Here is a 14,759-nt window from a genome sequence, read left to right on the forward strand (position 1 = left end):
TCTAAATGCAAACCATGTCATATAACTTGACTATGACCCTTTGATCTTAGAAATGGTCTTTAGTTGATAGAAGGCCGACTTTTCCACCGTCTTTATATGCCTGTGGAGGTACAGGTCTAAGTCCATCACTACACCCAGATTTCAAGCCTGATTGGTGGTTTCTAGTTGAACCTGAAACTGTGTACTACCATTTATCACTGTTTTGTTACAGAAAATTATTACTTCTGTTTTATTTTGATTTAGTTGAAAACAAGTTTTCCACATTGTTGCTTTGATATCTTTGCATTTACCCAGTGCTTGAGTGGACTCACTAGTTATATTTATGCAGTTCCATTTGCGTACTTGAGTAACTTATTGAAAAAATATTGTAAGAGCAGCTGTACTGCATTGTTTTTTGTACTTGTACTTCAGTTATATTTTTCTGAACTATCAATAGTCTTAGCTGAGTAAGATTTCTGTCTACTCTGCCCACCACAGATAACTGCACCTATTAGGAGACCGGGTAAATGTGCAGTGAACTGTAGATATTGAGTAACTTATCAGGTATCAATAAGTAGTTTATTTAGAACCCGATATCTCACATGTGCAGGGTTTAATTTATTTTATTGGTCCTCTCTTTTATAAACCTGTTGATGAAAAACATGATCAATTGTATGTTTTCATACTTCTGTAATCTTAACTATGTCTATCATTTAACAAGTACACTATTATTTCCTGGCTATAATTTCAATGCCTTTATGGAGTCAAGAATCATACCAAGGAACTAAACATTATCTGACCCTTAACTACTATTTTTGTTTAGCCTAAAGTAAAGTGAAACATCACACCAAGCACATACTGAGCAACTTATCATTACTTAAACACTACCTGACCATTAACTGTTTTTTTTTGGGTATCCTTAAGTACAGTAAAACAGCACATTAATTCGTTATTAATTCCTGATTAGTAACTATTTGTGTTCTGGATGGACGGACGGACGGACGGACGGACGTAGCTCCTCCAAACTTGTAAGACCTTCACAGAAAATTTTAATTTCATTATTTTACTGAAAGGAAATGATTTGGGCTATGTGCTCTTTTTTGTATGATTTCTGTATCTTTTCCCTTTTATTTCATGATTGTTTGCCAGTTTACATAGTTTACACTAAAGTCTAAAGTTTTAATGGTACAAAACACAAAAGAGCCATATATGAAGTCCGTGGTGAATATGTGAATTTTGAGAAATTCAGTCTAACAGAATTGTACTTCCAAAATTGACCAAGATTTTACCTGTTCTGGTTATATTTTTTATTATTAAAAGTTGCAAGCACTCCCTGGTATATATAAGTTAGATATTTCCTCATAACCCTGTTTGCTTGTATTCTTTATTTGTGATAGTCATTATTAAAACACCAAACAAATCCCAGAGTTTCAATTGACAAACGCTGCCATCTAATGGTGACTATCAGCCAAACTGAGGACAACTGCTATTCTTGAAACAGCTTTGTAGTAAATAATTTAACAAAGGCCTTTATTTGAGCACGTAAATTCTTTAACTTGATCAAATGGTCCAGCCTAGAGAGACTTTTCCAAGCCTAATAAATCAGCTCAACATTGTAGACCCATAAACAAGACCAGTAGTAAAACAAACGTATTCATGAATGATCTTCTACTGACAAACACAAAAAACACGTCTCTTTTAGTGATGGATAAGATGAAAACAGCTGTTGGGCTGTCAGATGTAAACAGTCTACTGCACAGTTACAAAAGAAAAACTTTATCAGCAGACACAGACTAAGGCCCCATTTAAACTACATATCTGAAACTGATTTGTGCCGAGTTTGGACCGAACTTGGATCAGTTAACTGTGCTGAGCTTGGTTCTTATGACGGTTCTCCACCTCCTACTGGCGTTCCATAATACTACAGCTCTCTCGCCATTTCTGATTGCTTATGTAATCAGAAATGGCGGCGTCCATAACATAATCAAGTGCCTGGATAGCGTCCTCCGTCCAAATTTCAACGAGAGCCTCAGTCTCTGCATCATCCCAGGTCCCACCACACTCTTTTGATACAATTTTTTGTTAATAGGCTGAGAAGAAGTTTGTGTTGTCGGAAAACTCTCGAAATGAGTCAGCTGACTGTAAGGAGATGACGCGGTCTGCTCATGCACTCTTTGTTATCAGAGAACCGCTAAGCCCTACTGTTGAACAAGTACTAGATTTAGTGCGGTTCAGTTGTGTCTGGAACAGTCCAGTTCAGTTCCATCCCATTTATACTCAACAGTTATCTTGGTTACCGTGCTCGGACCGCTCTCGAAATGGTTTCAAAAGGTAGTGTAAATGGTGCTATAACATGGAGAAGAACATGGTTGACTAAAGTTCACAAACAATTGAGTCTTACTATTTACTCATGACTCATGAATAACTGTAGACAGATTGTCGTGTTAGAAAAAAAATAATTCTCAAAATATCTGAAAAAGGAGAAGGACCAGCAGTTTTTACAAATCTGTACACATATTCATATATGCCACCTCAGATACGAGCATATTTTCACTAATGTGGCCCTAAATCCTCTATTTAGCTAAAAGAGTTTCAATATTCACAAATTTATGCATGTAATACACACACGGCCAGTATGATTTACATATGTACAAAAAGTAAAAACACACAAACAGGACACAATAAAAATGCCTAATCCAGATTTATGAGGAAATATATCTTAATTTGCCAGCACTGCTCTGTAAACTTTCCTTTATTTGTTTGTAGTTTGTTGAGATTCCCAACTTGACTTGAAACACAAATATCAGGGTATTGTTTGTCCTTTTTACCAGGGAATGATTTACAACCATACTATAAGCTAATGTGATTGCCTTCCAAGTAAATCATCTCCAACCTGCGATATGTTGTTGCAAATGATGTCCTGTTAAAAAGTGTCTCAAGTCAGGAGAGTCTTTAAAGCCCGCACACAATGCCAAACATGCATACAAAAGGTAGAGTTCTTACTGCTGCCTCCATGAAAGAAGAAGGAACCGGAGATAGCAGCTTGATTCTGAATGCAGCCACTGTTTTTTTTGCAAGTTTACTCATAAAAATCAAGATTGGATTGAGGATAAATCCTAGTAACAGCAAACATTGATGTGATTTAGGTTATTCTGTTGTTTCCTTCTTATTTACATTTTGTAAAATGATCATAGTAAACACTAATTACTTAAACTTAAATTTTTTATAGCATCTTATTAAGTTTTTGCAAATATGTAGCCTACCTTTGGCAACTTTAATAAGGAAACTATCATCAAATAGTCCCTTACCTTTATTGTTTTCTTTAAAGCAGAAGCAATTCACTACTTTTGCATTGTATTTTATGATTGTGTACAGCACTTTGGTCCTGTCCTGTCGGTGTATAAAGTGCTTTATAAATAAAGTTGGTATGCTATTGTTTTGCAGTGGCGATCTCACCCACTAGTGTAATTTTTGATGGTGTATTACTCAGCTGATGTTAATTGTAAGCTGAGAGATCTGCATGTAAATCCTGTCGTGATCTCTCATTGAATATTTGAATAAGGAAAATACAACAGCTTCGGAAAAGAAAACAATAAAATAATTTATTCTTTTTCAAAAAAAGAGGCAGTTTGTGTTTTTACACCTATTGCACAAAACCAAAATCAGCTCATTAGATCTGCTAAGTACAAAATAAAGCATGATATACAAAAGAAAAACATTAAAAAACAATACATTTTATATCGTAGCACCACTCATTGTATAACTCTACAGGGCAGAGAAATCATTTACACTCGGATGGGATTCTACATCATTCACAGGCTTGTATATCCGTGTCCCTTTTTCAGACAGCCTGATGGGGACCCTTAACATACAGAAACCGCTACAGGTATCCATGCATGCAATGACAGGCAGCTTATATATTCAAAAGAGAGCTCCGTCTTTTCCATTTTTTTTTCCTTCTTTCCCATATCTAAGGGAGTTGTTTCTGTGTTATTTCTACCAGAAGGCACTAAAAAATGTCCAAAGGAGAAGGGGTGTTTAATTTAGAAAGGGATGGGCCCATAGTAGGCGGTGTATGCTGCGACGATACCCTCGGTGTCAGCCATATCATCGCAAGCAACATTCAGCTCACACACTTCTTGCAGGCTGTAAGAAACGAGTGGGGGAAAGAGTCAGGAATGTGTAACATTTTCTCACATGACAGCTAAAGTATTTCAATAAGTGTCAAAACAATAGAAGGATTTATTTATTGACTGATGGTACCTTTCCAGCTGCAGAGGGCTGAGCTGGCCTTGGACAGCTCTTTCTCTCCTCAGAAGAATAGAGGCCAGGTCTCTCTTCATAACCACATGGGAATCTGAGAAAAGAAAGCGAGAGGAACCAGTTTCAATACCTATAAATTACATTTTAATAGAATTACGTTTGTAAAAATGTGCTAATGTTCTCAATAAGAAAGACAAATGATCACCTTCAGCACTGACAGACTCTGAGGAGGATGAAGAAGAGGAAGATGAAGATGCAGCAGAGTCAGATGCTGAGGAGTCAGAAGCTGAGGAGTCAGAAGCTGAGGAGTTGGATTCTGAGGATTCTGATGATTCTGAGGATTCAGATGATTCTGAGGATTCAGCAGAGGAGGACTCAGAGGACTCAGAAGAGGAGGAGGACTGTGATGATGAATCAGAGGCAGAGTTGGATGTAGAGTCAGATGTAGAGGATGAAGCTGAATCAGACTCAGATGAGGAAGAGGAAGAAGAAGAAGGATTGGGAGCATCAACTGCAGGATCGGCGGCTGTGTCAGCTTCTGGATCCACGATGGCCTCAGGTTCTACAGCTAAACAGAATCAAACAAATTATTATAGGAACTTTAATTGCCTGCACACAGTAGTGAGAGCAAAACCACTTCAGGAAAAGGTTCTGTCCTTACCTCCCATGGACCAGCACACTGACAGAAGAGCACAGATGGAGAGCAGAGCCAGAGTCTTCATGGTGTCTTGTAGATGGGTTTTCTCCTCTGTCAGGCTGATTTCTTTGTGCCACTTTCTTTCCTTCCAATGTCTTGTTGTGTTTCTGTCTCTAAAGTCCAGGTCAATATATACTGTAGTCCAGCTCTATTGTCAGAGCAGACCCACACGTTCTACACAACTCTCTGATTGGCTGGAGAATCAAATATCAATGTTTCCGCTTCCACTTGTCAGGAAAGCTGCCACAAACACCCACACAACCTCTGGCACCGAATCGAAAATGTCTTGCAGCGTACACAGCCACAAGCATTCCTTTCATTTTCCTGTTTGCAAACAACATGGCAGGGCTTGTAGTTATACAGGGCCTTGTAAAAAGTCTTCAACCCTCTGAGATTTTTTCTCATTTTACCTTTGTGCAGCCATACACTTAGTTTGTGGGAATTTTGTCAAATAGATCAAAAGGAAATATTCTAATTATTATAATAATAATCAGTTTTTCTTTGTATAATAGCTAAAGTTTAGTGGATTGGATGACGAGTGAACACCAGGTTTTATAAACCATATTATGAGTTGAATTTAGGTCTCAAAACAGACTTTGCCATACTAATACATTAATTTGTCATTATATGAATAAATATCCTACTGTTGCCTAGGATGCATGTTGAGGTCGTTATCCTGCTGGAAGGTGAGCCTCCATCCTTTTCTTAATTCTTTTGCGTCCTCCAACAGGATTTTACTACTTTTAGCTCAGATCTTTTTCCCCATATCTCTTGGCTCTACCTTCCACATATCTCATCCATAATAGTTATGTTATCCAGAGCTATTTTCAATATTGATGCTGGTATAAGTTTAGGCTGCTGGAGGACATGAAGACCACTTTTTCTCGTTCTGCTTCTGCTCATTCCTATCTCTATTCCCCCATTCTGCAGCATTTGTTAATTCCACCCATAACTGTGTGCTTTCTCCTTTTTCTCATCATAGCAGCTTCAGCTGGTCTGTTTCTGTTTGGCTGTGACACCATCATGGAAAGAAATATCATCTGTGCTGCTGCCATCAACAGCTTTGTTTATAGATGTTCGAGCCACGCCTGTTTTTCAGTGTAGTCCTGTTTCTCTTACTATGACTAACTGTATGTGCTCTCTTTCATCGTCTGACATGATGAAAGGCTAATCTGTCTGACTGTGTCTTTGCAGGATGGGGCCACCTGTGGAGCTTGTTGGAAGTTGCCTTTTCTATCTTTGTTTCTTTCTGTATGTCTATTTCTATCTCCTTAAACCTCAGTCGGCAGATGGACACTCACTCTAAGCCTGTTTCTGGAGGTTGCTTCCTGTAAAAAGGACGTTTTCCTCTCCACTGCTGGTACATGCATGCTTGGTGGGAGGGATTGCTGAAGAGTTAACAACAAAATGCAAATGAAAGCATTGCCACAACCTCATCCAAGACAAGCATGTCTTGGAAGTCAATGATTTGATGCAACCAACTGGTTTTGCATAGATAGTGTCTTGAGATGATGTGTGTTGTGAATTGGCGCTATGTAAATAAACCAGAGGTGTCAAGTAACGAAGTACAAATACTTCGTTACTGTACTTAAGTACACTTTTTGGGTATCTATACTTTACTCCATTACTTATTTTTCCTCCTAAGATGTTGAAATGTCTTAAAAGATGTTGAAATGTCTTAAAGGTCAGACACAGGCTAGAGCGTATCGGGAGATGGAGACCAACAAGACCTCCCTCATTCTAAAATTGAGCTTTCAATTCATATTCATCTGGCTGTTTTTCTTAAAGGTTACTTTATACTTTTATACTTCAAGTAGTTTTTGAGCACATACTTTCACTTTTACTTGAGTAAAGAGGTCAAGTTGATACTTCAACTTTTACCAGAGTGTTTTTAAACTGCAGTATCTATACTTCTACTTAAGTAACAAATGTGTTTACTTTTGACACCACTGGAATAAACTGAATTTAAGTGAATTCTCCATCTCTGTTAAAGGAGAGTATCCCCACAGAATGATGCTGTGACCACATTGTTTTTGGACGGTGTGTCCAGAGTAATGTTCACTGTTAGTTGTACACCACACAAATTGTTTCATAAGTAGAACCAACAGTTTACCTACCCTCTCAGCTGAGCACCTTCGACTATGTGTTCTCTGTCTTTCTTACTTGACTTATGACCATTTGCAAACTAAAAACTTTAATGAGTTGCTCTCATCTGTAGCTTTCCTCTGGACACCATCATTAAGGTTGATTTGTGGAGCAACATGATCTTCTACCTGGGCTGTAGGTTCCTGCAATCCTCTGCTTGCCTTACTTGACATTTTAGATGGATCTGTTGCCTTGGATCTTTCTTTTACACATTTCTACTATGTCTTTGCCATCATTTCCCTTAGGTCTTACTTTCTATTTTTATTATGCTTATTTGAGAGCTGCTGCCCTCATATTCTTTTCATTAAATTGTTTTAGTATCCTATGTTTAATCCAGTTCATTTGCCATTCTGTTTCACATTTGGCCTTCTTTAGAGCTGTACTAAACAAAATGTATTTTTGTTTACACTTGTGTGTACAAAATAAAATATGTCTAAGTCTTTATTCAGAGTTTTGTGTACCTTTGTTAGCTCTTGTTTAATTAGGTTAGATTAACAGAGTAACGTTCATTGACTCTTCTTGATCTAATTTCTTTTTTAATCCTTTCTATGGCCTAACCCTGATCTTTACCCTAAAGCTAACCTTATAGGACATAACTATAAGTTTACCTCCTTATGGCCAGTAAGTGACCCACTCGCCCACTCTTGTACTGTTTGACAGCTGGTTGCCAGGTCTAAGAATTTGTGTTTTTTTTATTTACCTGTCCTGAAATGAATTGGCAACATCCATGTTACTTCTGAGCCCCTTTGCTTTATTAAATCATAACAAAAACACAAAAACCTGATCGATCTTCAACTTTGTTTTGCTTTTTTTTGTGTGGCTTAAATCTGAGATATGAAACTTAGAGAAGAAGCCGTTTCTCAGCTCTATGATGGAGCTACTAGGACCTGGCAACACCTGAGCTACAAATTACTTCAACCCCTGTTCCAAGTATCTATGTCTATATATTTTGGACCCGTAAACATTTATAAGACAATTATTTCTATGTTGAATATATATTACTTTTTGTCTGAACCACTCTAGACTTATATGGTTGTACTGTGGGTTAAAAAAGTGAATAATTTAGATGAAAAAGTTCTAGCTATGACCTTAATTTAATTCACACCTTAATCCTAAATCTAACCCTTTGCCCAAAACAAGTGGGGACAAAAAAAGCTCCTCAATTTATATCACACCTCCAATTTTATTATAAAATATGAAGAATTTTTTTTCACTCAGCTGAAAATATAAGTAGAACCACAAACATTTGTTATCCAATAAACAGCTTACTGCACAATTCTTTACAGTACTATTTACAAAGACTGTCCATGACACACAGCAGACGATATATCTTAACTATGTCCAGCTGAAAAAGATGCTGCTAAAAGAAATCAGCTAATAACTGAATATAAAGAGCTGAACGCAGGTAAAACTGTCTAACAAATTCAGTTTTATCCTGCATAATAACAACAAAATGTGTTTTACTTTCCTCTTCTATTTAAAAATTATTAAACATAGTCTGTCAATTAGTTCGAATTTCACAAATTCAACTGAAATTTAGGATGCAATGATCCATGAGGTTCAAAAACTTTATTTACTGCACTGCATGCTAACAGGCAAAACCACTATATCAGTTTATTACTTTCACTTTGCTCAAATCAATTAACCATTTAACTTTGCTTTCCAGACACAACTGTGTATTTCTTTATAATATAAATGGAGTATTTCCGCTTTAAATGTTTTTTTGACATATTTCTTATTTCTGCCAATCCTATATAATCTCCTCCAACCACAGTTTTTGTGTTGTTATAAATATTGTGACAAACCCTACCATAAACCTATAGTGGTGGTCCAAAAAATAACTCTAAGATGTAATTGGATTCTAATCAGGGAGACCTGAACGCTGTGAGTTTCTCAACAAGGTTGCTTCTTGTCCCATCCCTGTTGTGCTGCTACACTCTTTGCCCCAGATGTGATCCCCTGCCCCCACAAACCCCAAACTATAGCCTAAGACGGCCACAAGCTACTAATCGAGTGACACGGAACAGCAGCGAGCCTCATTATGCGATAGAGCTGAATTAGAGTTCTGCACAGTCCCTCTGAAACCACAGTCAGTCACTATTTCCAGATCCTACTAGGCCTGTCGGGTCCTGGAGAGATTGAAAGCACTGCCCCGGCTTACAAACACCAACCAGTGGCCCAACACAAAGCCTTACTTGAGGTATTTCAGTGTATATGGAGGCATATTTAGGAAACCCCCGTGTGTTGGATGCACAGCGTTATGCATGCGGTTTTGGTATTTTTCTCTTCGTACGATATGGTTCAATTGTGGCCTTAGCTGAGGTTTTCTTGATAAAAATAAATATTTAGTGTTTGCAGATTTGCCTCAGACTGTACTGCATCTGTGAGGATTACTAACCATTGATGGATGTATAACTACCCTTTTGGACCCCTGACTGTTCATCTGTCATACTGGGAGAGACGCTGAGAGGCTGTTGCAGATTGACCTCTCTGTCCGTAGAGTATCTCTGCCTGCCGTTATTCCTGGTGTCAGTGATTTGTTTTGGACTGTACGCTGTGTAATTTCAATGTCTGGTTCAGTGGCCATTTCTGTGTTTGGGGAGACTGGGCTGCAGAAAACAATTGCTTTAATGTCCTTGAGGAGGCAGGAAGTGTAGTGTCTGGGGCTTTTCTGCTCTGGTTTAATTTCTCCTGAGGTGCTAAGCAACTGGCTGTCCTTATTGTCTGTTTTTCTATGTTCATCCTGGCCCATGACTGCCCAGTAGAGAAACAAAGAATGGAACAGATCCTGTGCCATGAATTGTTTTGGGGTTTTTTTGCTTTGTTTTTCAGGATATCGTCCAACTAGTGGATTATTTCAGAAAGAATAACAACTGCAAGCAGAAACCAAACCGTCCAAAGGTTTGACTTCAGTTTAACTATGTACTCTTTATCTACTTATTCTTTTTTCTTATTTATTCTAGCCAAATCTGCTTACCCTCAGCCCTGACTGTTTGTTATAAACATGAAGAGGATGAAAAAAAGAAAATAGGAGAAAAAACAGAGATTTTACATTAATAAACTAAGGCTTTTGTTGACTTTTCTGATCTTTAAATGTTGATTTGACCCTTTTGTAGAATTTCCCTCGATCAAGTCCGTCTATTAAAGTTATCAAAGAACCTTTACATAAGAGCTCTGAGTAGTTTATTTAAAAAATAAACTAATTATACAATCAACTAAATTAATAATTTAGTTTATTGATCATACATTTCTAGTAATCAACAACTTTGTAATTTAATAATTTGATTATTAATCAGAATTATTTATTTTGCTTTACATGAACACAGTTGTGGTCTGAGGGATTAAATATTGTGATATATTCATCTATTTTATATGTTTTTTACAGTTGAGTCTTTTGAAGTTTTACAAACATTCACACTCCTGTCAGTACATCCCAAACAATTGTGTGCTCTTTGTAGAGTTGTGTTGTCTTCCGAAAGTTCACGTTTTTACCATAAATGTAACAGTTCCCACCTAAAAATTTTATTAGCGCTTTAAATATTTAACTCCGACCTAAATACCTGGTTACCCAGCTAAATATTTAGTTTTTATTTAGCTTGCGGAAAGAAATATTTCATTTGCACACCACATATAGGTCCAAATTAAATATTTAATTTAAGAAATAAATAATTAGACTGAATTTCTTCAGTCATTACTCTTGTAACACTTTTATGATCTCGGGTTTTCCTCTCCACATGTCAACATGTTAGCTAAAATCACAGGATGAGCCATTTGAATGGCAGTTGGACATTTAACTCATCAATTTACAGCACCAACACTGTGGTTCAAGAGTTCTCAACCAAAATTTCTCCGTCTCTTAAGCCCTAGGCTCTATTTCCCCTCAACTGAAAAAATGCACACTCACATTTGATAAGGTATTTCTCAACTTCTACAAAGCCTAAACTGCACACCTTGGTATCAGCTAACAGAAAGGTCCTGGAGGATCCATTTTAGGGGAAAATTTGAGAATAGATTATTTTAGCCCTGAGTAAATGAGTTTTAAATGCCCAAATAATTAATTCTGACATGCAAAACCTCTCAGTTTTGCCTTGAATAAGAAAATAAAATATTGCAAAATCGAAACCACACAACAACCATTGCTTTTGAGAGAATTTGATGAGTGGCCGACTAAATTGATTTAGAGGTAAGCAATTGAGGGAATTCATCGTCTTTACTTTCGTTAGCAATGTGTCTTTTAGTGCTGCTCTGTGTGCTATAGAAACCCGGTGAAACCTCATCATAACTTGCATTTTGCGTGCTTTTTTCCATTGTGTTTCAGTTGTAGTCAGTGGATATAAGAATGAAGTACTTCTGTAGACAGGGCTGTCAACTCTCCCCCATTGGGAATGGGACTCTCGCATCTCAGTGTCTTCATACGCTCTCACTCCATATCTCCAATTTTTCACGCATAAAATGATGGACATTAAAACTCAACTCCATCCCACTTATTTATATATAAAAATACCATGCTGATAAAAATCCAGTCTGCGTTTTCAACACAACCTTAGTGCTAACACGCAAAGACATTCCAGGTTTATATGCAGTCTATATTTTTGCATGAACCCACATATTCACTGTGGTGACAGCATTGGAGCTGGACCTGAGCCAGATATTTAAAAAAGACCGGGATTTCTGACCACTTATTGGGAGGAAGGCCATTTGAATTATATCTTATCTTATCTGGACTAAGATGACTTTGTAAATTAATAAAGATTTGAAGCAAAGCACTTGAGTAAATTTGAATAAAATATACAGCAACTAGCTTAATCAATGTGGAGACTGAGTGTAGGATCACATCAAATTGACATCAAATGTTTTGTTTTCTCTAAGTCTAGTGCTGCTTTTTTTAGTAAGCTTTAATCCTTGTTTCTTTTAGTTAAGCCTCCAGGTTTAGTCCAAGTTTTAGTCCATGTTCTGCACACAAGTGAAATAATTATTGCACAGTCAAGGTGAATAATCTCCCATTGGATTTTAGGACTAATGAAACGATCACAAATCTCTAAAGCTTTCAGATATGCCTTAAAAACCCATAGGAGATCCACAAAAGAAAAGAACCATTAAATGTATTTTTCAAAAGATCCGCCATTCAAAAAAAGACCTATCACGTACAGAGAGGATGTGCTGAACAACTCCGTTTTCCTAGATTCATAGAGGAGGAACCAGACGATGTTCTTATTTTATTATTACTTATCTTATTCATTTATCCTTATTTTGGTGCATTAAATATGTTTAAAAACTTAATTTTCATCACATGTCCCAAAATGAAACATCCAAGGAAATGTGGTCTTGTGTCGTGGTGAGTTTTTTTTAGAATCTACAGACTCTTAGAAAGTCTGAATTGTCAATTGTAAAAATCTAATAAGATAATGAGCTAAGCTTTTTAATTCTTAGCCTATTACCAAATATAAAAACACAGTGTAGTTTGCAGCAGATTTGATTGCACTGGTTCCTGTACTAGTTTTATTTTACTTGAGCTGCATAGAATTATTAATAAACACATTTGTGAAATTCTTAGTTTACAGTAGATGCAAGTATTTTAGTATTGCCCATACTTCATACTTCAATTCTCTGAAAATCACCAGAATATGGGAAATAATGTATATTGTATGAAAATGTAGCACATAGCTACGGATCACTTATTGTTATTAAGTAACAATTACTTCAGAATTTTGAAGTAAATGTTTGTCACTTAGTTTCAGTTAAATCCTCTGAGAAGCTACAACCTCTAGCTGGACCTATCCTCAGAGCCTTTCAGGCTAATCCTGACAAGGGTTGCCTGTCCAAACTATTTCAAAATCTCATTTCAACGTTTGGTGAAAAGTTGGCAGCCCTGTGTAGAGGAGTCTTAGAAGAAGATCTGAGCACATGAGTGTGTCAGTTTCAGAGTTGGTCACCTATGACCGTATCATTTTTGCTAGAGAGGCCAAGTCCCCTTGTAAGGGGACCTATAGGTTAAAATAAAAATGTAAAATTTTATCTAACTATAACTTTATCTTTATTTAATGCAATTTTTAAGTAAAATCTTTATTTTAGACTCAACAGATGATGAATACTCTTTATTATTTGATTAATACATTTAAAAATATGTATATTTTTCATGTTTCCTTCTCATTAAAATGTATGGGTTTTTTTCAGTTTTCAGAACCACCTGTACAGCTTGTTTGCTGTTATGTTTTCTAACATAGAAAGTATTTATAGATCCAAGTTTCTACGTTTTTTTTTTTGTTTGGCTACTCCTGTCTCCTTGAACCCTGTTTTTTTTTAAAAGGTTACTTAATACTTTTGTACTTTCAGTAGTTTTTAGAGCACATACTTTATCACTTTTACTTGAGTAAAAAGGTCAAGATCATACATCAACTTTTACCAGAGTGTTTTAAACTGCAGTATCTATACTTTGTTGTCGGAAAATTTTTATCTCCCTTCTTTATATTCTATATATTAATTTATCCTATTTACTCACTATAAAAGTTTTCACTCAGTCTGTTTCTCTCTCAAGGCTACCCCATTCTCTGCAGGATGGTGTTTGTAGACCAGACAGAGCTTCTTCCCATAACAAGCCAGATTCTTTCTCAAGGTTTATTCACAACATGTTACTGTTACCAAAGTGTCTGTAATTAGTTTTGACTCTGACTACTTTTCCATTGTTGTAAGTAGGGGGGAACGAATGCTGCTCATGTAGAACAGGGCAGAATGCTGTGCCATAAGGGCTGTATGATGACTGTTCTCTCTTTGCAAAGATATGAATAAATGTGCCGACTGAGTGAAATCCATCAATGTCCATTTATTTAACTAGGATGAATAGTTGAATACTTTTTTCCCACTACAACTTCTACTTAAGTAACAAATTTGTGTACTTTTGACACCACTGCTGCTCAGACTGAGCCTGGGTCTGCTGAAAGTTTCTGCCTGTGCGTCACAAGCATGCTTGGTGTGAGGGATTGCTGTGGAGTCAAAGAGTCAATGCAATCAGCTGGTTTTCCGTAGACAAAAAGACTTTGAAGCAATTTGACTGTATGATCTGTTTGAACTGTCTGTAAAGTTCCTTGAGGTGACATGGTGGGAATTGGCAATAAACTCAATGGAAATGTAACTGATTTAAATAGCTTTAAGGTAATATGCAAGACTGATTTAAAAATCTCAATGTCAATTCATCACATTAAACTTGAGGCATACCGCCTTTCATTTGATTTTAATAAATTTTTACATGCTTTTTAACTCAAAATGTTTTTATTTCAACAGCTTTGAGGTGATGTGAAGAACTGACACAAAACTATAAGATCATTACACTAAACTAGACAGGCGTTGCACAATATGCAAAATATCCACTTAGGAAGCAGCACTGATTGACAATCTATTTCACATGCTTATGTACAAAAGAAATAAGCAACAGGTAGAAATCATTGGCAGTTAGCAAGACACACTCAATAAAGGAGTGGTTCCACAGGTGGGGACCACAGACCACTTCTCAGTCCCTATGCTTTGTGGCTGATGTTTTAGTCACTTTTGAATGTTGGTGGTGTTTTCACATTCATGGTAGCATGAGACAGAATCTACAACCCATACAAGTAGCTCATGAAGTACAGCTCATCAAGGATGTCACATCAATGCAGTCTGTGGCAAGAAGGTTTGCTGTGTC

At 36.7% G+C, this 14,759-nt stretch overlaps 1 protein-coding gene across 1 annotated transcript; it reads right to left on the reverse strand.

Annotated features, from left to right (window-relative positions):
• Positions 1 to 3,560: 3,560 nt before the first annotated feature.
• Positions 3,561 to 5,064, reverse strand: bglapl (bone gamma-carboxyglutamate (gla) protein, like). The gene is made up of 4 exons (XM_038292429.1): positions 4,904 to 5,064; positions 4,448 to 4,810; positions 4,243 to 4,336; positions 3,561 to 4,125 (listed from the first exon to the last, which is right to left on the reverse strand). The coding sequence occupies exons 1-4, from the start codon at positions 4,962 to 4,964 to the stop codon at positions 4,023 to 4,025; spliced, it is 621 nt and encodes a 206-aa protein (XP_038148357.1). The 5' UTR covers positions 4,965 to 5,064; the 3' UTR covers positions 3,561 to 4,022.
• Positions 5,065 to 14,759: the final 9,695 nt, after the last annotated feature.

The sequence above is a fragment of the Cyprinodon tularosa genome, unplaced genomic scaffold, assembly GCF_016077235.1.
Source record: "Cyprinodon tularosa strain WSP-4 unplaced genomic scaffold, ASM1607723v1 ctg312, whole genome shotgun sequence".
NCBI classification, from domain to species: domain Eukaryota; kingdom Metazoa; phylum Chordata; class Actinopteri; order Cyprinodontiformes; family Cyprinodontidae; genus Cyprinodon; species Cyprinodon tularosa.